Source organism: Hetaerina americana, unplaced genomic scaffold, assembly GCF_022747635.1.
Source record: "Hetaerina americana unplaced genomic scaffold, ioHetAmer1.1.p SCAF_5, whole genome shotgun sequence".
Taxonomy (NCBI): domain Eukaryota; kingdom Metazoa; phylum Arthropoda; class Insecta; order Odonata; family Calopterygidae; genus Hetaerina; species Hetaerina americana.
This window is the reverse complement of record NW_027287095.1, coordinates 60,587,073-60,607,444: the sequence shown is the minus strand read 5'-3', so window position 1 is coordinate 60,607,444 and position 20,372 is coordinate 60,587,073. Positions and strand designations below refer to the sequence as shown.

General features: G+C 39.5%; 1 protein-coding gene across 1 annotated transcript in view; it reads left to right on the top strand.

Moving 5' to 3' along the window:
* LOC139694407 (calcium/calmodulin-dependent protein kinase kinase 2-like) overlaps nucleotides 1-20,372 on the top strand; it is a 136,874-nt gene that overhangs the window by 95,086 nt on the left and 21,416 nt on the right. The window contains exon 3 of the mRNA XM_071592945.1: nucleotides 19,527-19,578. Within this exon, the coding sequence (XP_071449046.1) occupies nucleotides 19,530-19,578 (49 nt within the window). The 5' untranslated portion in view covers nucleotides 19,527-19,529. The remainder of the gene's footprint in view (nucleotides 1-19,526; nucleotides 19,579-20,372) is intronic.

The following is a 20,372-nucleotide window of genomic DNA, read 5'->3' as shown; positions in this document are numbered from 1 at the left end:
AATCTGAACTCACTTCATATTATAAAAAGCGATCCACTGGTCTTGGTAAATTTGTGATGCCCTTAAGGGTAGGCGGGTATTTTTCTGAGCAAGTGGAATATATCGGAGGAGAGGAGAAATACTAGTACTTGGCGCTGTCGACAAAATATTGTTGAAGAGCGTCTAGGGGTCATCCAGAAGCCTCATCCGTCGGACGGAGTATTGCATTTTATTCGCTTTCCTCACAGCACCCAGAGGAGAGATAGCAATCTCATCGTAGGAAGTTCACACCGCCTATATTCGAACCACGGCCATCTGCGAAGGAAGCTAGCACAGAAACCATTATTAATTTCCGATTCTCATTTGCTTAATGCTGCAGGAAAGAAACAGTTTACCGGTTTATTATTAATAACGAGCATGATTTCAGCACTTACGTATCAAGGTCCTAGATGATTGAATTCATGAGCTGAAATTGTTCGCTTACCACGAAGAACAAAAAACTCCTCGGGCCTTAAATGGTGTGTGTAGTTATTATCTACTCATTTGCTTCATGGAGGTGTTACGAACTCATCACCATTCATCCAGAAAGAAGCTTGTATCCAGTGAATATGCTTGACTTTCTCTTGTTTCTGTAGTTTGTTTTGAATTATTTTTATGTTATTGTTTTCTTAAGAACCCATTTCCTGTTTATTTCTCGTGCGCTCATTAGTGGTAAACCAGTGAGGAAGTTCACTTGTGTTCTATGTTGCAACACATCTCGTATAAATAGATGAACACAAAGTTACGTCTTACATTTTCGACTCGAAAATAAAGTGTTATAGTCCAATAAAAATACAAGTATGTTTTTATTTGGAAAATGATTAGCAAGGTCCGGGAAAGTGGCCCCGTGAGACTTTTAAATACATTTATACCTTAAAAATCTTTCTTACGTTCCCGATGACTCTTTTTTTTTGTTTAAAGTGCTGTTATTTCTTTCAGCACACTTTCAACATTTATTCCTTCCTCGTTTTTTTTCTTAATAATGAGACCGCAATACGTCGGGCAATCAGTGACGAGCGGAGTAGCGATTACCGCCCGTGACTCGGGAGAAATCCTCGGCTACCACGGGAGGAGAGGACCACCAACGCTCGCCTCCGTGGCGCAGTCACGTCTTCCTCACCTTTAAGAGCCGCCAAAGACGGCGGGGGGTGGCGAACACACTTGCGACGCGACCGCAGCATCCAAACCGTCCACTTTTTCAGCGGAGAGGGACGGGCGAGGGAGGAGAGGGCGCGTTTGTGGGGATTGGGTGAGTGGGTTGGGGGGGGGGATTTGGTTGTTAGGGATGGTTGTTGGGAGAGGGCGGAAATTCTGGGAATCCGAACGCGACAAAATGCTTTCCCAAAAGGCGCGCGCGCGTTGGGGATGAGGAGGAGAAAAAGTGCCTGCTTGTTTACAGTTCGCACGCGCGCCCGCCCGAGAGAGGGGAGAGGAAGGAGCGAAAGGGATGCATAAAACATGACGCGGAAGTGGCGGCGGCCGGGACACACACCCCCCTCCTCCCCCCCCCCAAGGACGCGCGAGAGAGAAAGAGAGGGAAATGGAGGTCTAGAGACGTCGACGGTCGTAGGGCGTCGCGGTCGTCCTCTTGAGGCGAAGGGAGTCTTGTGAGATGACAGGCAGCGCCGCAAGGGATCGTTCATGGAAAATGTGACGCGGTTTTCGCTCTATTGAGCCCCGGCGCCCTGACAGGGGTGTATCTAGACTTTGGAACTGTGGCTTGGGGTTCACGCTCTTGTCGCGGATTAAGAAATAACAATATTAGATAACCCCAATATTTTTCAAAACATGAGGATTTTTTTCCTTCTCGGTGGAAGCGTATTTTCGGAGCAAACTGGGAGCGTTTTTGCTAGCCTTAGAACTGTGCTAATGGGTCAATACCAGTAAAAATTTAAAGGTCACGTGCCCTCACGCATTGACATTGGTGCATTTACTTAATTCTAATTTTCCTGCTTGTTGTTTTTTATGGTTGGAAAATTATTTCGAAATTTATTGCGACAAGGTTTTTAATGGTCATGACCCCCGTGAGCCATCCACTGCTAAATGGGTAGTTTATTATTATTAATAAAAACTTCGTTGCAATTTTCCACAGTTAAAACTTTATTTCGACCATGGTTTCGATATACTGTATCATCATCAGGTGAGGAAAAGTACAAGGGGAAGGAATATATATACCCTTCCCCTTGTACTTTTCCTCACCTGATGATGATACAGTGTATCGAAACCATGGTCGAAATAAAGTTTTAACTGTGGAAAATTGCAACAAAGTTTTTATTATGTCTCGATTCCACAACATCACGCCTGACTCTTCAATTTTCGTTTATTATTATTATTTATTGGCAGTAGTCTACGGGTAAAAGTGGACTTTAGATGGATGATCAAGGCACTAAATGTGTGTATGTATATATATATATATATATATATATATATATATATATATATATATATATATAAACACAGATGTAGATTTTTAGAATATAGAGACACAAAGAAAGGACACTCACAATTTGTTATTTTACGTTTCGACAGCACGGCTGTCGAAACGTAAAATAACAAATTGTGAGTGTCCTTTCTTTGTGTCTCTATATTCTAAATATCTACATCTGTGTTTTTATATATTTGTGTGTCGCCGAAGAGCGTTCCATTTCGAAGATATTATATATATATATATATATATATATATATATATATATATATATATATATATATATCCTATCCCTTTTCCTTATATCTGTTTCTATATAAATGAGTATTTGTTCGCCGTTTGGCGGGATTTCGTGTTTGAATGTGTGTTAGGCCAATGTGGCTCGTCTCTTCTTCTGGCTATGCGTGCCACGAAACGCACTGTTCTTATCCTTTATGATGTTGTATTATTCCTTTACTACTATCCTTCCCTCTGTGTGTCTTGTGTATTTCTCCTTTGGTGGATGAAACAGCTCCCTAACGCCATCTCTTGGCCAAAGAATCGGGGCACTTGGTTGCATAAAGCATTGCAGATCTCAGTATAAATAACGTTTCCTGGATAGCTCAAGTGGTTAAGATCCTCCGCGGGGCAAGTGGAAAGATCAAATCCCGGTCAAGGAAATATTTTTGCATTCGTGATCTGCTGGATTCCGCCTTCCCCACCTCTCCTGTGTTCGTCCTCTGTGTGTGTTCCTATCCTTTTTCCTTGTATCTGTTTCTATATAAATGAGTGAATGAAAATATATACTGCATATACTACCGTACTCCTAAGTTCAACCAAACACGACCCTAAATACGACAACTTAGCATACATACTTTCTCCTTCTTTTCATTCCGGCCAACACGTCTACTCTTTTCCTCCCTCTTATTCGTGTACTCAACATATTCCCCCCTATCTTCACGTCTTCACAATCCATTGCCTCTCAATGAACCCTGAAAGCACTTTTCTTACCTCCTTTGAATTTCTCCCAGCCAACTCCTTCTTCTCCCCCAGTGTTTGTTTTTCTTTCGGTCCATTTCATTTTTTATTCTTTCTCCTCCACACCTAAAAGGGACAGAGAATCGAATTGTTCAAGAAAAAATGAAGTCTTAGATACATGCACGCCTTGAGGTCACGTTTGAATAAAATCAACACAATATAGAAATAAATGGAAAGTGTTTGTATTTTCATTGTCTGGGGAAAAAGGTATAATGAGTATACCAGTGCAACAATTTCAAAGTGTGAAAATCATTCGCCTTATCCCGTTCAAGACGAATGATTTTTACACTCTGAAATTGTTGCATTGAAATGCACATTAGCGGATGACTCCGTTAAAAGTTACTTCTGCGGCATCTCCCGCAGTTTCTTGGAATTTATAATGAGTACATTTTTAGGAATTTTTCTATGATGTGATGGAATTTTCCGATATGGAATACGCTTCCAGTTTTCAATTAAATGTATTTTTACTGCAAATAGTTTCGATGCTTATCGTCATTTTGAAGTCCTGGGATATGATGCAAACCTTGGAAATTAATTTTATTAAGTGCATATTACTGAGTGCTATTGGCATTCCATTCTTCATCGATAGACTTCGATGTATACGATCCCGCATATGGATAGTGTTTTCAATTTGGGAGTGAATTGGATTTTTGTAATTTTTAGCGCACTGACTTTCCACGCTCAAGGGACGGTATCGAGTCTCGGCGGCGACGGTTATTTCCAATGTTACTCCAGTCGAGTGTCTTGTGGAGAGTGTTTCGATTTTCCCACCATCGGTAAAGACGTTATAAGCCGTTTAGTCTTTCCTTGGGATATTTCGTTAACAGTAGACTTGTGCTGAACCCGGGTGCTCGCCCTGTTGAGGAGGTACTATTAAATTAACTGCTGATGCAGCTCCACGCCCGTAATCAATCAGTTTCATCCCTAACATGCTCATCATCATCATTTGGGGTTATCAACCCGGGAATTGATTTTTAGCAGATCTCCCTTCCATCTTTTTCTCAAAGAATCACTCTACATCACATCTTCCGTCATGTGCTTCTCGTAATAAGCACATCCTTCGCCCTCTTCTATAGTTCCTACGTTCCATGGTTCTTTCCAATACGGTCTTGAGTAAACTGTCGAGTCTCAGCATGTGTCCAATTAGTTTTCCTTTTCTTCGGTGTCGGTGTCTTTTATGGATGGACCTCTCTTTTCCCTTACTCTTCGAAGTGCTCCTACATTTGTTACTCATATTATCTGCTTATTTTTTTATGTATGGGTTAAATGGAAGAAGGGACCATTTGGTCTCAATTTCGCCCAAATAAAGACCTCTATCTATCTGTCTATCTATACTTCCGCATCACCACCATCCCGGTGCTTCTAAACTTCCGTTCTCGGCTCGTTATCCAACTATCTCTAGCGAAGCATATAATCTCAGATGCCGGTCGTCACCGTTAATGACTACTTACTGCAACTAAGCCAGGGAAATATCCCATTTCCGAACGTTATCTTGGAAGAATGCTTGATTAAGGAGGTTGGGTCGTGACCATGAGTCAATGTATCACCTTAATCAATGTATTAATAAAGTGGGAAGTAACGTAACACCCATTCATGTGAATGTTGTCAGCTTTTATGTTGTGAATATACGGCTTTTAAGCTCTTTGAAGTTATTATTAATTTTTTAAACGTAATCTAGAACCTAATTTGGACTCGTCCAAAGGTGCTGATTTTTTCCGACTAATTAATTAGTATAAAATAATTTATTTTTTAAATGTAATATGTGTATAAAAATTAAAATGAGAAGGTCCTGTTTTATGATCGTCATTTTATAGATTGCACTTGCGACTTCAAATTCAGAACATTCTATCAAAATGACATACACTTCACATCTTGATGTAGCCTCCTTGAGTATGAGCCTTCCAAAAGGAAATAAGTGTAGCATATTTATTATCATTTGAAGTATAGTATTTTTTGTTGATTTTTTATATAACCTTAATAATTAATTTTATAGAATGGTTAATTATTACTCGAAGACATTTCTTGAAATTAACGATACGGTTTTCTCGGTAATGGCGGACCCAACGGAGCGCGACCCCCGCATTGAATTTTCAGAATTCAGTCAACATTCAACTTTATTTTTTATTTAATTAACCATTTCGAAATCTCAGATCAAATCCTGAAGATTTGACACGAGTTGGACTTAATTTCGAATGCATTCACGGGAAACTTGCTTTCACATAGAGATGTTAAGTACACACTTAATTTTAATTAATAAAGCGAGCATACGTGCAAATATAATAGATATTATCAGAACGGCGGAACACTCCGAAAACATGGCGGATCAATGCAGCATGTTGTTGAACATAAGTTCAAATTCCTGTTGCGGCGAAACCACGTCCCTGCACACTGAAGGGCTTCCGGTCTTGGGAGTTTACTGAAACTTTGCACATAGGTAAAAAAAGGTAACCAACGCAGTAGGGGAGTTCGCGAGAACTGTAGATAGGGTACTCATCCCGGTTGACTCAAACAAATTTCGTGGTTACGAGCCCCTTCCAACTCGTTCAGGAAAGCTATCGCATTATTAAATGTGTAGCAAGGCGAGAGTTAATTGTTTTTCGGGGAAACGATCAGTTGCTTACTTGGAGCTCGAGGCGTGGGGTGTGGAGCTTTATCATTCAGGGTCAATCTGGATTTTTGAGAAGGGTGGAGAAAACGTTTGGCTTCAATTTTACTAACAAATGAGGTCAAGTTTTGCGAAGCATAATATTCCACCAGTCTGATTTGAGTTCCCGACTTGAAAATCCTTCTATATGGGATCGGCGTGCGTACCGTGAAAATAAAACTACGTATGTTGATCTGATAATGATTTGAGAATAAAGATGTTTAATTAATATCCTCATTAAAAAAAATGGCACATCTAAGGCTCATTCCTTTCTAAGAAAGATGATAGTCCGCAACTTGGTTAATCCATGACTACATTTGGCACTTTTAAGGAATAAATTGCGCACGTCACTGAGATGGAAAATTATGAAAATGTGCTGCGAAAAATTATAATCAATGAAAGTTGTTGTCCTTAATTTCATCATTATGAAAATGTTTTTTAGTTGGTTGTTATGGTTAAATTACTTTTACCAACACTTGACGCATTTCGCAGGGTGATACGAGTACAGTATTCGTGACTACGTAAAAAGTCTGAATACACTTTGTTATTTATGGATTTATTAATGTCGCTGATTTAATTAATAGAATTTTAACATCATTTTAGAATTTTATGGCCATTGATACAATACGAGGGGAGCATAATAATTTATAATAGTATCCTTACATTTCATAATTTATTTTGAAAACATAGATGCCTCGCACTTCAGATAATGGGCAGATGAATGTACGAGGGTCATCCGGAAAGTAGTACCCGTTCGTGCCGCATGAAGTGCTGACGACGCGAGTAGCCGCTGGACGAGGTCAGATAGCTTCAGTGGCTTGTCTGCCTTCTCTGAGCCAAGTTGCGTGACGCTAGCATTGCCTGTGTTGTTTCTGTGATTGTTTACAATGTTTAAAACAATTGAGAACGCCGCCAGTTGTGAAGTGAGGGCAGTGATTAAATTCCTCAATGCAAGAAACGTTCGCCCATGTGATATTCATCGCCAATTAAAGGAGGTGTATGGAGACAATGTAATGGACGAGTCGTCTGTTCGGCGGTGGTGTCGCAACTTCAACATGGGGAGGGGGAACACACACGACGATGAGCGTTCGGGGAGACCGTCTGTCATTACAGACCAACTGGTGAGCTCAGTTGACGAATTCGTGAGGAACGATCGGCGCGTCACAATTGATGACATCTGTGAGCATTTTCCCAATGTTTCTCGAACAATTGTTCATGAAATTGTTAAACACCATCTGCATTATGCAAAAATTTGTGCAAGATGGGTCCCTCGCGTATCTCAATGAGCTGGCGGCGAAGGACTATGCAGCAGGAATACAGAAACTTGTCACACGTTATGACAAATGCCTTAATTTGCTTGGAGATTATGTTGAGAAGTAGTTTAAAGTATCCTCTTTCAAATAAAATTTTTTATGTTTGTTAATATTTACTTTTGTGTCTTTATTTCACGAACGGGTACTACTTTCCGGATGACCCTCGTACATCCTTCCTCCCTTCATTCCGTACAACATCGCTGTTCTATTCCTGCCCCTTCCTCGCTTGCCGAACGATCTCCCCTCTATCACACTCTTTAGCATCCCACTGTCAATAATAATGCAATAATCCTATATCCCCACTATCGATATCTCTCTCATACCTCATAATTGGAAGAAATATTTTGAACCCTGTCCACATGTGAATTTAAAACATGTTTACACATAAGTCTATGGTTCTGATGACTCATCAGTCATAACCATTAAAAAGCAGTATGTGAAATTTTCACTCTTGTTCTTGCCCCTCGATATATTTGCTCTCTCGGAAATGTGGATCTTCAAAGTAAACTATTTCAATATCCTTGACATAAACGAATTCGTTGAATAAGTTCTCCCATTTATTAGTTAAATCTTTTAAAATAAATAAGTCTCTACTAGATACTTACTATTTTCTATTTTTTATTGTTAGAAATTATTACAACAAACAGTTCCCTGAAAAACTCATAAATTTTATCCCTGGATGCACCTTCATATTTACGTCCCATGAGAGAGAGATGGCCGACAGGCCAGATGGAGTTAGGGCGGTGAGAGAACGATACCTTGGGAATCTTTACATGGAGATAAGCAAATGGGCGTGGTGAACTATACTTAATACTGGCATTGTGGACAAATCATCAAGGTTTAATAAAAATGTCCATGATGGACAGTTTATAAATGACTTATTAGATTATTATGAATCACTTATTTTAGTGCAGTGCCTATTTTGACCCTTAACACAAAGAAAATAGTCATGACAAAGTTTCTGATTATACGATAAAATCTTACAATCTATGAGAATAAGAGTAATGAATTAGCAACGTTCTTGCCCTGGTTAATCGCCTTAGTTTTTTCTTCCATAAATTTTATTTTTCATGATTCACCCTAAAAAAAAAATACCCGAGAGTTAAATTCCTCTGTTACCAACAGTTGAGTTGTTTACTCTTTCACTTAATCTTAGAATGCTCACAGCTGCTTTTTATGCACAAATACGATTTTTATTACGGACACAGAGCCTTTAATCAAATCGCTTTAATTAATTTATACTCATTTTAATGGTAAACGAAAAAAACCAGTCAGTTGATCAATTAATTAAATTCGGACTTTATTTTTCACGTATTTTTGGAGCTACAGATTTTTACTGCATTGCGCTTGAAAAAGAAGTTGTAGGAATTTTTATTTTCCGCTCAACTGCCATCCGTAAACATAATTGAATCTGAATATAAAAGGAGAGATTGAAAAAATTCTATTATGAAAATGATAAATCATAATAAAAATGTTAAATACATGAGTTTCTCTTTATTGAGCTTAATAGAATCTCATCTGCCGTTCTCGAGAAATTACAATCACTCGCACGGACGGATATAGTCGTGTGCGCGTCGTTTGGAGGTGAAAATTCGATATGACTTCTCAGACTCGTTGCATAATGAATGCTCCCCCCCCCCTTACTGAGTTTCTAGATCCTTCCTCAACGGTAGTGTGTGCATATAAGTAATGCGTGTAGTGCCGACCGGAGCGAAGAGAAGAACGGCGAAGGAGGAAGTGGCTAGAGGGGTGGAAAAGTCGTGGGGTCCCTGATATGGGATGGGTAAGGCGATAAATTCAACAAATGCACATGTACTGAAGGTCATAGGGGTCCGCCAGTGTTTTCTTTTTTTCTTCTTTGCGCCCGGCGTCTTTTCTTACTCCATCATTTCCCGCCGGCGGCGACCGCGGCGCTGTCCCGTACGTCGGGGCCGTTGCGAAATCTGCCGGCGCATGATCGCCGACGAGATCGAGGTAGTGTCTTCGATCACTCTCCCGCGGTGTGGCTGGACGGGAGTGAATCGAGATACGCGTCAATACAGGTGTCAATCTTTTAGTCACCCCCCTCCCCCCCCCCCGGATTTCCCACGTCGTGGGAAGTTGGAAAGGAAGGAGGGGGTGGGGGAGGGTGAAAAAAAACGATCCTTTTCCGCATTCACCACGCCACTAATTCGCAAGCGATTGTTTGCTCAACGAGGAATTTAAGATTCACTTATTTTGCAGGAAAGCTTCCCTGACGCTGTTAAATGCGCCCAGTTCTCACTCGTGCGGACATGCACGAGGTGATAAATTTGTAATCAAATAATGGTGCTGCTGTTTGTGGGAAAATCCCATCGGTGGGAGTCAATCAAGCGCTCTCTTCAAGTGCCTAGTTCGACATGAGCACGTGCGCGAAGCTCACGGAATCGTCGTGCCATTCCAATGAAGGGCAGTTATGTGGAAATTAATCCAAAATGTATTTGGCCCTCATCTCAGAAAAAAAGTAGCACTGCTTTAGTCGGGCGAAATTTCAACGGCGGATATTCTCTGAATGCTCTTTAATTTCTATTTGTTGAAATTATCAGGATCTCTACATTTTTGTGACTTTTTTTGCTGTAATATCCCAGAAATATCTACAAGCTGTCATGGTGCTCTCTAAAGGTTACCGAGCTGTTTGGAACTCTCAGCTCAAAATTAATGTTTATTGAAGAGATGTGTTCTGATTTCAACTGCTGAGCTAAAATTAAGTCTTTCTCTTCCGCTATTCAATAATATAAAAAAATCACCTTTATTGCTTGGCATATAGTCATTGTTTCGTGTAATTTATCGCATGATGGTAAATTCTGGACGGACTAAAAGATATTATTTAAGATTTCCGAGACCTCCCGAAATATTGAAAATGACCTTTGGCCTTCAAAGGCCCCTCATGATTTCAAATCCCATTCATGAATTCCAAAATTATCCTTTCTTCCTTCATCTTCCCTCGTTATCTAACAGTCTCTATTAATATGCCCCACTCAGCTTCGTTGCCTCTTTTCATGTCTTATTCGGAATTCCTCTCCTCCCCCATCACCAAAACTCTGCAATCTCTCGGTTTCCTTCTTCCTTAAAACGCCCAACTCATAACATACCACACCACACTTCGCTTTATTTTTCATTTTTGATTCCGTTTGAAAAAAAATGTTCCCTCCAGACTTCGTTCAAAACGACGAACTCATGAACTGGCTGTGAACTGTAAGGAATGTCTCAAAGATGCGCAAAGAATTTCTCGTGAGCGATTGTTTTTTTTTCACTGTAATGATTTTTCAAGATTTCAATTGGCCGCTGTCTCGTGAGAACAGGGAAACACTGTGAATGTAACGAATGCATTGACCATTCTCACCGGCGGTTAGTGAGAGGGCAAAAAATTGATTCTCTAGGCTTGTCATGAGTCGAAGCATGTCAGATTTCCGCTCGATGTTGGAATTTTAAATGGGCAGGGGGAAGGTACGCCTGAAAAAGTCAAACGATGCGGCGAGGAACTGTGCTAAGAGTTCCTCCAAAGTGTTAGTAGCCCTTCGAGTTTTTTTACTGCCGATTTATTTTCATTTTCCTTCATTATTTTTATTTCTGATGTCATTATACGTAAGGGTAACAATTGTGTTAACAGAGATCACTGTGAATTTTCTCCCATAAACATCTCATGATACGAGCTTAATACTTTAAATTATCGTTCATCAGTCAACTAGTTAGCTCGACTTTTTTTTAAGCATAGAAGTCCAAGAGATACCAATTTTAAATATATGTCAATGATCATTTTCTGACGAAGGTTTTCGCCGGAAGGGTTTCCTCCGCGTTGTGAATGCAACGCGTTGGCATCATGTTGATCTCCGTTGACATGATACACACGCGGAGAAAACCCGAAAATCTTCGTAATCCAGAAGTTAATGATTTATAAGAAATTTATGAATGTCTAAGAGACTGCGAGTGCAAAATAAAACGAATTTTAATGGATTATACATTCGCATATATACATATTGGATTGATCATAACAGAACATTAGTTTATGACAGTTTATTTCTTAAATGTAATGCATTAGTGACATCAAATGAAAATTTTGGTACGCTATTTATTTCGCCACATGACATCATAAACAATGATTTAAATCCGTTAGCAAGAATATTTTCCGATTATGAGAAAAACAAATTTGCACTTTTCCGCATATTTATTTGTAACGTACGACGCGTTTCAGTTCATCGGACCATCTTCAGGTACAAGACAAGATTCGAATTGTGATACATCATATTTATACCTGTTTGAGGAATGGGGGGGGAAAGAAAAGAGTGAGTAGTAAGACCCCCTACCCTCCACTCGCAGTATGTTTCTAACAACCCTTCCCTGATAACGTCCATCTTAGAATCACTTATACCTCATCCCTCAACCTGCCTCTATCCCTTCCATGTCCCCATCCCGCTCAACCCTTCTTTATTCTTCCCTCCTTCCTACCGCCAGGATACCAGCTACTCGCCACCTTCCTCTCAATAATGACCGCAAGGGCTATCTTCCTCTCACGCCCTCTATTTACCTCTACATTTCTCTAGTTTCTCTGTTTCCTTGGATTTTCCATATTTCCCCTCTTTGTCCCCGCCTATCTTACTCCTCACTTTTTTCTTCCCCCCCCCCCATTCATCAAACAGGTATAAATATGATGTATCGCAATTTGAATCATGTCTTGAATCTGAAGATGGTTCGATGAACTGAAACGTGTCGTATGTTTCAAATAAATCTTTGGTAAAGTGCAATTTTTTTTTTCTTATAATGACGAACTTCCACTATATCCCGTCTAAATCTGTTGAATTTTCAGATTATTTTAAGATATTGTATTAAAACGAAATCTGTCACGTGTGATTCGCTTTTTCATGTCTCTCTCAGTTTAAAATTCCGAAGAAACTGCGGGAGATGCCGGGACAGTAACTTTTAACGGAGTCACCCACTTATATGCATTTCAATGCAACAATTTCGGAGTGTAAAAATCTTTCGCCTTGACCGGGATTCAAACCCGGATCCCTCAATGTCCGGTCAAGTGCTCTAGCCAGTTAAGCTATCGAAGCGGGTGTTTAGTCACAACATCTTATTCCTTTAAAGCCCCCAAAATTTCTGATTTTAACAGGACGCCTCGATAGCTTAATTTGTTAAAGCTCTCGACCAGACATGGTTAGATCATCAGGGTTCAAATCCCGGTCAAGGTGAATGATTTTTACACTCTGACATTGTTGCATTGAAATTCTCTCAGTTTATTTCAATCTCTTCGTTAATATAAAATCCCGATGCGTAATTGATTCTATACGCTAAGAATGTTATTTTAAATAACCAGCATAGTTTAATTTAGATTTGTTCTCATATTAACTGTACAAAAAAGCTTCATGAATTATACCTTCGTCATCCTACGGATCAAATACAACTTTCAAATGATTTAAAGACATGACTACTGCCAGTTTCATGTGATGCTGTTGTGAGAGGCCCGTAAGAGCAAGAGATCGAGCAAGTCACGGAGGCGAATATGAATTGTGACGGGGTGAATTAGATGCATTTGAGAGTTTCTAAAATGGTAAGTGGCTATGGAGTGTGATTCGAGGGGTTTATTGAGCAATCTCTTTGACGCACAAGCGCGCGCGCTTACGAATAAACGCGACGTCCTCGAAATGCATCTGGCGCAACACCACGGCGCCATTTTTATGGACGTTTCCGTCATTTTATCCGGATATTTCATTAATAATAGGCTTGAAGCCTTTATCCGAGGAATTCTGCTGCATAAGGCATTGAAGCTAAGCAAAAAAATTATCCTTCTCCTCTAAACGATGAAAAAATATTTTTTTTTCCTCCTCGTTGAAACTCAAGGTTTTTTTTCATTGGAAGCCGAGAGCAATGTCTATGGATTCGTCCTTCGTCGGTTCTCGAGAATAAGATGACGCGGATTAATTGGTCCTGCAACAGTTCTACCACTCTGAATGGGCGTTATGGAGCACTCGCTCCTTTGAGTGGAACTAAATTCGCCGAACGCGCTCCGCTCTCATTCAGACCCTTAGCTCAATTAAAAAATTCTTGCCCGTCGCTCTCTCTCTCTCTCTCTCTCTCTCTCTCTCTCGGGTTCTCTCGATGAGGCCCCGGGCGGTTGCGTGTCCGGCGAGGATAAAGTTCCGCTCTTCGCAGCTTTGAGGAACGGGAGCAATTCTTGAAAGCCAATCGATGGGATTACCAAAGAGACGGAGTTTTCAGAGAATTTACAGAATCCCGTCTCCGCGCTCCGTTCAAGTGGGGCAACAATTCAGGGTGCGGAAATGGAAGTGGAAGCGTGATGCGAGAAACACCATTATCCCATCTCTACGAGCGTCGTCAGAACTCAAAAACGAATCACACTTAAAAGAGCGTAGATTGTCTTTGATGGAACGGTGAAGTACATTATTTCATTTGATTTGGAAGTAAGCAACAATTTTATAAAAGCTTTTACAGCATATCCGGAAGGCGGATGGATTCCTTGAGCCCCTTGAACACTCTTTTGTGCCTAGTGAATATGGTAGCAGAGCGGGTCGTAGTATTACTCACCTAAATATATCGTGCTACAATAACGCTATCTGCGGTTCAACAAAATGCAATATGTAACAATACCTCGTTCGTTAAGGTATTTTTGAAGTAATTTCCAATTATTATTTTTTTAATCTTTTGCTCATATGTTTTTCTTGTTTTCTCGGCTGTATGTGTATGTATGTTTGGTATATGTGTGTAGATGTATGCATGTATATATATATATGTATATATATATATATATATATGTGTATATATATATATATATATATATATATATATATATATATATGTATATATATATAAAACCGACCTTCGGGTTGATAAATGTGTTTATGGTTTTTTTTTATATATATATTGAAATTGTGAAACTTTTGGCTCTAGATCTTTCTTAGAAACTGCCAGCGGCACCACTTACGGAATTATCACAATAGCCTTCAATTTCATTACTGTGGTTGTAGAAAATTCAGCATGGGTTGTGGTTCTCTACTTGGGCTCCAGCGTGAATCAGGATATACTAATGTCCGTGAGCTGTAGTAAATAAGAATTTTATTCATCTATCAATGAAATTACCTTATGTTTTAACCCTCAAGAATTAAGTATGTTATACGTTGTTTCAAAACGTAATATTTTCATCTTACTACCGCAAAACAAAATTTCGTTCAATTTGTTTTAGCAAACGGCATTATCTTTTCTGTATTTTGGTGTTTCACTCACATTGGAGATCGTTCTTCAAAATTTCAATAGCAACTACTCTAATTTCCGTAGTCATTTCGTGAAAATGAGAGTATTTAGAGAAATGCCGAGATTGCTTGGAAATCCATTACGGTGATAGAACTGTAGCATATTTTGGATTGCATAGAAGGCATTAAGATCCAAGAGAGATGGAAGGAGTATATAGAAGAACTGTATAGTAAAGAACTCAGACCAACACAGTTAGACATTGAAAAAGAAAATGACGTAGAGGAAGACAGCTTAGGTCCAGGCATACTAGACAATGAGATAAAAAGGGCATTAAGGGAGATGAAACTAAATAAGGCCGTGGGGGTAGATAACATTCCCGTGGAACTTTTAAAATGCTTAGGAAAATGTGGGAGGAAGAGGCTATATGGGCTGATCCGTAGCATTTATGAGGAGGGAATCTGGCCGGAAGACTTTGTGAGAGCAGTTTTAGTTCCGATTCCGAAAAAGGTAAAGGCCACGTCATGTGAGGACTATAGGACAATTAGTTTGATATCCCACGCAGCTAAAGTTGTTCTCAGGATCATAAACAAACGGATAGAGAGTAGGGCAAATGATTACTTAGGGGATGATCAGTTTGGGTTTAGGAAGGGGAGAGGTACGCGTGATGCCATTGCAGTAATGAGGTTATTAATCGAGAGGAATATAGAACACAACCAGGAGGTATTTGCCTGTTTCGTAGATTTCGAAAAAGCGTTTGATAGAGTGAATTGGGAAAAACTAATGAGTATATTGCAGAAAATAGGAATAGATTGGAGGGAAAGGAGGCTAATCCGCAACCTGTACATGTCTCAGACTGCTCAGGTGCGGGTGGGAAACGGGGAGTCAGGATGGGCAGTGTTAGGAAGGGGTGTAAGGCAGGGTTGCCCATTATCACCGTTGCTGTTCAACCTGTATGCAGAGGAAATGATCAAAGAGGCATGGGAAGAACTAGAGGTAGGAATGAAAGTGGGCGGGGAATTCGTAAAATCAGTTAGGTTTGCTGATGACCAAGCTTTAGTTTGTCAGTCAGCCAAGGGGCTGCAAGCATTGCTTAGTGAATTGGAAATTCAGTGCGACAGGTATGGGATGAGAATCAACATTAATAAAACAAAGGTTATGCGATTTTCTAGAAAGAAAAAGGCTAATCTTAACATTAAAGTAAGAGGGCAAAAACTAGAGCAGGTAGAACAGTTTACGTATCTCGGTAGTGTTTTGGACCAACACGGTCAAAGTAGTAGGGACGTAAGGAGAAGAATTGCGCTAGGCAAAGAGGCTTTCACGAGGAGGAGGGAGTTGATGACGGGGACTTTGAGTAAGGATGTTAAGAAAAGACTCGTAAAAACTTTGATATGGAGCGTAGCTATGTACGGCGCGGAAACGTGGTCATTGAAGCAGGAGGATAGACGTAGACTGGAGGCTTTTGAAATGTGGGTGTGGAGAAGAATGGAAAAGGTGAAATGGACAGAGAAGAAAACAAATGAGGAAGTACTTGGTATGGTGGGCGAAGAGAGGGGTTTGTTGGGAGCAATCCTATGGAGGCAGGAAAAGTGGATGAAGGGGGTGTTGACCGGCAGTGGGATGTTGAAGACTGTGATAGAGGGTAGAATGTTGGGCAAAAGAGGAAAGGGAAGGAACAGGATAGGGATGTTTGACGGGATGAAGGGAGGAAGAAAGTACTCAGAGATGAAGAGGGACCTGGTGTAGAGTAGAATTTAGGGTTGTGTTTTGTTAGTAGTCACAAAATATTTGTTTGGTAGTTGTGTCCATCGAAAAACCTACCTTAACCGGTAGAAAACCTTAAAAAAAAAAAAGAAGGCATTAATCAATAAATATATTTTCAGTGAAACGTAGTCTGTATTTATTTCCTGTTCCTGAGCTCTGTTTCCGGTTTTTTTTCGTGATGATGAAAAAATCGTTTTCCAGGACTTGACGATTCTTGTATCTGGAGGAATTCATGTTCAAAGTTAAGGACGTCAATAAGTTTAATATGTGAAGGTATGGGAAAAAACTGGGGTCGTCTCGTGGCATGGAAAATACACCAACGTATATGCCAACGAACAGGCGAAAAAAATGCCCCTTTAAAACAATTTGGGTTCGTTCCTTTAGTCCAATGCTACGTGTAAGTTCCCGAATCCGCCCGTGAAAGCCGGCTGGAGCTGAGAAGATAGCGATGCGACATGGCTGTTTCCCATCTCAGCACTTCGAGGTCGTATAAAATATTAGCGATTGGATTTTATGATGCGAACCAAGACTTACTCTTCAAACTTGCCAAAGGAGATATACATATTTTGGGGATTACAGGAGTGTTGGAGACATGATCGGGATCTGCGGCGTCTCTTACGCTTATGGTACAGGCTTCATCAAATTTTTTTTAACAGTTTTCATTTGGGCTGTGATAGACTCCCGCACTACACACAACTATCTATTCTCCTAAGCCCTGACTAGCATTGTATGAAATATCCTTAAACCCAATGTTAAATATTGCAAATAACTCATTCGTTAGCTCTGAATACTTCCCACCCACCTTAGTTCCATCTGAAATGCCTATTCTTCTCCTCTCTCAACCTCGCTCTCTTAGCATCCTCCCCTTTATTACATTCTTCAGCATCGCAGTGCCTCCTAGTGCCTCCTGCAAACACTCATCCTGCCTTATTCGAATTTCTCCCAACAGCCGTCTCTCTACCTCAGCCGTGCCTCTTTCACTTCATATTTCATTTCGTTTTCTCCCTCTCCGTCCATTTTTCTCATCTATCTTCTCAAAATCTACTTCTTGAAAGCCTCCAATCTAAGCTTATCCTCTTGTTTCCACGTCCCAAGTTTCCGAGCCCCACAAACTACGGTCCCTTTCGTCAGAATGGTATTGATCGTTACAATTGAGACAGTTCTGAATGACGAGGCCTGCGACGGACCCTAAAGTTAGAAAAAAAACTCAAGACTCGACTAATCCTGAGATTCATAATGCATAATGCTAATCCCATTTTCCCACAAATGCATCGATCATGAAGAATTGATATCGTGTAACTGTAACCAGGCAATTATTGTCGTGTAAATTATCGCCGATATTAACTTTGAAGTTTTTTAATTACGAATATGGTCGTTAAATGTCTACTAACTGTCATTATTTGGTGATTTCGTCCTAGAACTGTCAATTTTTTATGCGATTCAGTAATCTTTTGGAGAATTCATATTCTTATAAATGTATACATAATATGTGTATATATATATATTATATATATATATTATATATATATATGTGTGTGTGTGTGTTTGTGTGTGTGTACATGCATACACATATATTTATATATACACACACACACAAACATACATTCAAACACGAGACCCCTCCAAATGGCGAGCACATATTCATTTACAAGGATATAGATATAAGGAAAAGGGATAGGAACACATATAAAAGACAAACTTAGGAACGGTGTGCCATTACCTCTTAATATCCATTTATTCCTTCAGCCTTCGTCGAATCTCCCCTCGTAACTTTTTTCTCTTTTTTGCCACTTTCCCGTTTGTCTTCCGTCCATTTTATTATCCCCATCCGCCTCCGTACCCGCATCTGAAAATTCTCCCGACTGCCCTTATCTTCTCTTCTCGACGACCAAGTTTCATAACCATTAAAACTCCAAACTTCGTATCAAAATTTTCACTAATTTTGTCTATCTTTACTTACGGTTCCTGTCGTCAACTTCCTCCTCTGTAGAAATGATAAGAGTGACTTTGCTCATTCCACACGAAGTTTGTATTCGGCATGTACGACCTAGATCACGCTTCTTTATGCATACCGTGCTCTCAGCAAATGTATCTTTTTCCGTTTTCCTCCTCATGTCCCATCTCCTGCGCCCCTTTTTATCTAAATTACTTCCCATACAAATGAAGTGTTTTACTTTCCCTATGCATGTCCCATTACTCTGATGCTTTGCCTAGATAACGTCCCTATTTCCTGATACATTCAGTTTAGAGTTTACCGTCGGGCGACTAAAATTCTTAATTCCGAAGTTACACCTGGACAGGTGCTTACTTTTTTCATCGCTCACGTGATTTACTCTCGCTTCGATTCGCTTGAATCGACTCGAAAGGTCATGGCAGATTCGTTGATGCTGTAGACCTAGTCGTGTATAATTTACCATCGCCGGTATCAATCCCATCAATTTTAATCTTGATTTGTGATGTATCACTGTAAATATTATCCGATATCAATGTAAATATTATAGCTCTTATGTATAAAATTAAGTGAATAACTGATCGAAACACTTTTTCACTTGATTATCATTTGGAAAAGTGCTACGATCAGTTATTCATCATGTTCGACTTCCACCACATGACGTCTGAAGCTACTCAATTTGTTATAAAATTAATCTTTATAATTTTTTTGATGTCATTATACTGAACAAAATTTGCAGAAATGTATATTGTATTTGTTTAATTGTCCAGTCTAGGAAATCATGCTTCATGTTAAAAACCAGGAGGCCGTGATAAATTATCATAATCATCTAGTGCGTATGCAAATAAATTGGTTTTGATGCATGCTTAATATTTATATTTCGATTTTGGAATCTCGCGTTATGGGAGAATGTGACCAGGTGCCGCGCAGAATTAATGCAGTTAACATTTAAATAATGTGAGGCGAGTTATTAATTGCCTCATAAATTATAGTATTCAGTAAAAAATGTCGACAACCTGGCTGGATAAACAGCCAATGCAGCTACTTCTTTATATGATATCGATATAGATTTTTTTCTTTTAATATTTAATTGCAATAGGATTCGTCATGAAATTAGCATTGAATATATTTTTTTATACATTGAGTGACCTACTTTTAACTCTATATTTTCAGGCAATGAAAATCCTTTCCAAGAGAAAGCTAATGAGGAAAGCCGGAATATATGGTAAGTGAAAATCACCCTTTATCTATACCCTCTTATTTTTTGGATATCATACTCCGAGACCTGTCGCTCTGATAAACATGTGGTGAAGTGTAATAAAATTATATTGCTAATAGAATGTCCTTTTCCTTATCCGAGATGGTTTTTAAGGACATTTTGCTCATTACGTGTATCGTGTGTCACATTAAGGGTACATTCAAAGATACGCTTTAATTTTTACGTCAACCTCTTGTTTAAGTTTAATATTTGCGTCTTTCTTGGCGGATAGAATCTTGACAGATCCTTATATAAAATTAATGTTTTTCATAAGCTTTAAGTTTTTTTCATATTTTCATTAATGGTGGAAAACCACCCCTCGAATTATGTGGAATCCAATTCTCCGGTTTTATGGTTGAATGCAATCTTCTCAAAGTAATGGGCCAAAAATATTTTTAGCTTTTCCCACGAAATCTTTCCTTTTTCCCTAGAGTTAAGCTTTCGTTGGTGTAAAAATAATAATACCTGAAATCGAGCGAATTTCAAGTTACGCGACCTTATTTTAGTTTTCAATGCCCGAGGTGAAGGTCGAGGCGTTACTAGTGTCGTTTAAATGGGGTTTAACAACTCCACGACTCGTTTAACGACGTGACCATCTAATTCCCTCATCATTCCCGCATACGCTGCCACAGAATTCATAAGTACACCCGATCCATTATTTGTAGGGAAGAGCGAATGGATTGAAAAATAAAAACCTTGAGTTTCCACTCGAGTGTTAAGTTGAGCAAACCACTAAAAGCTATCCTTCACCCTTAGGCGAT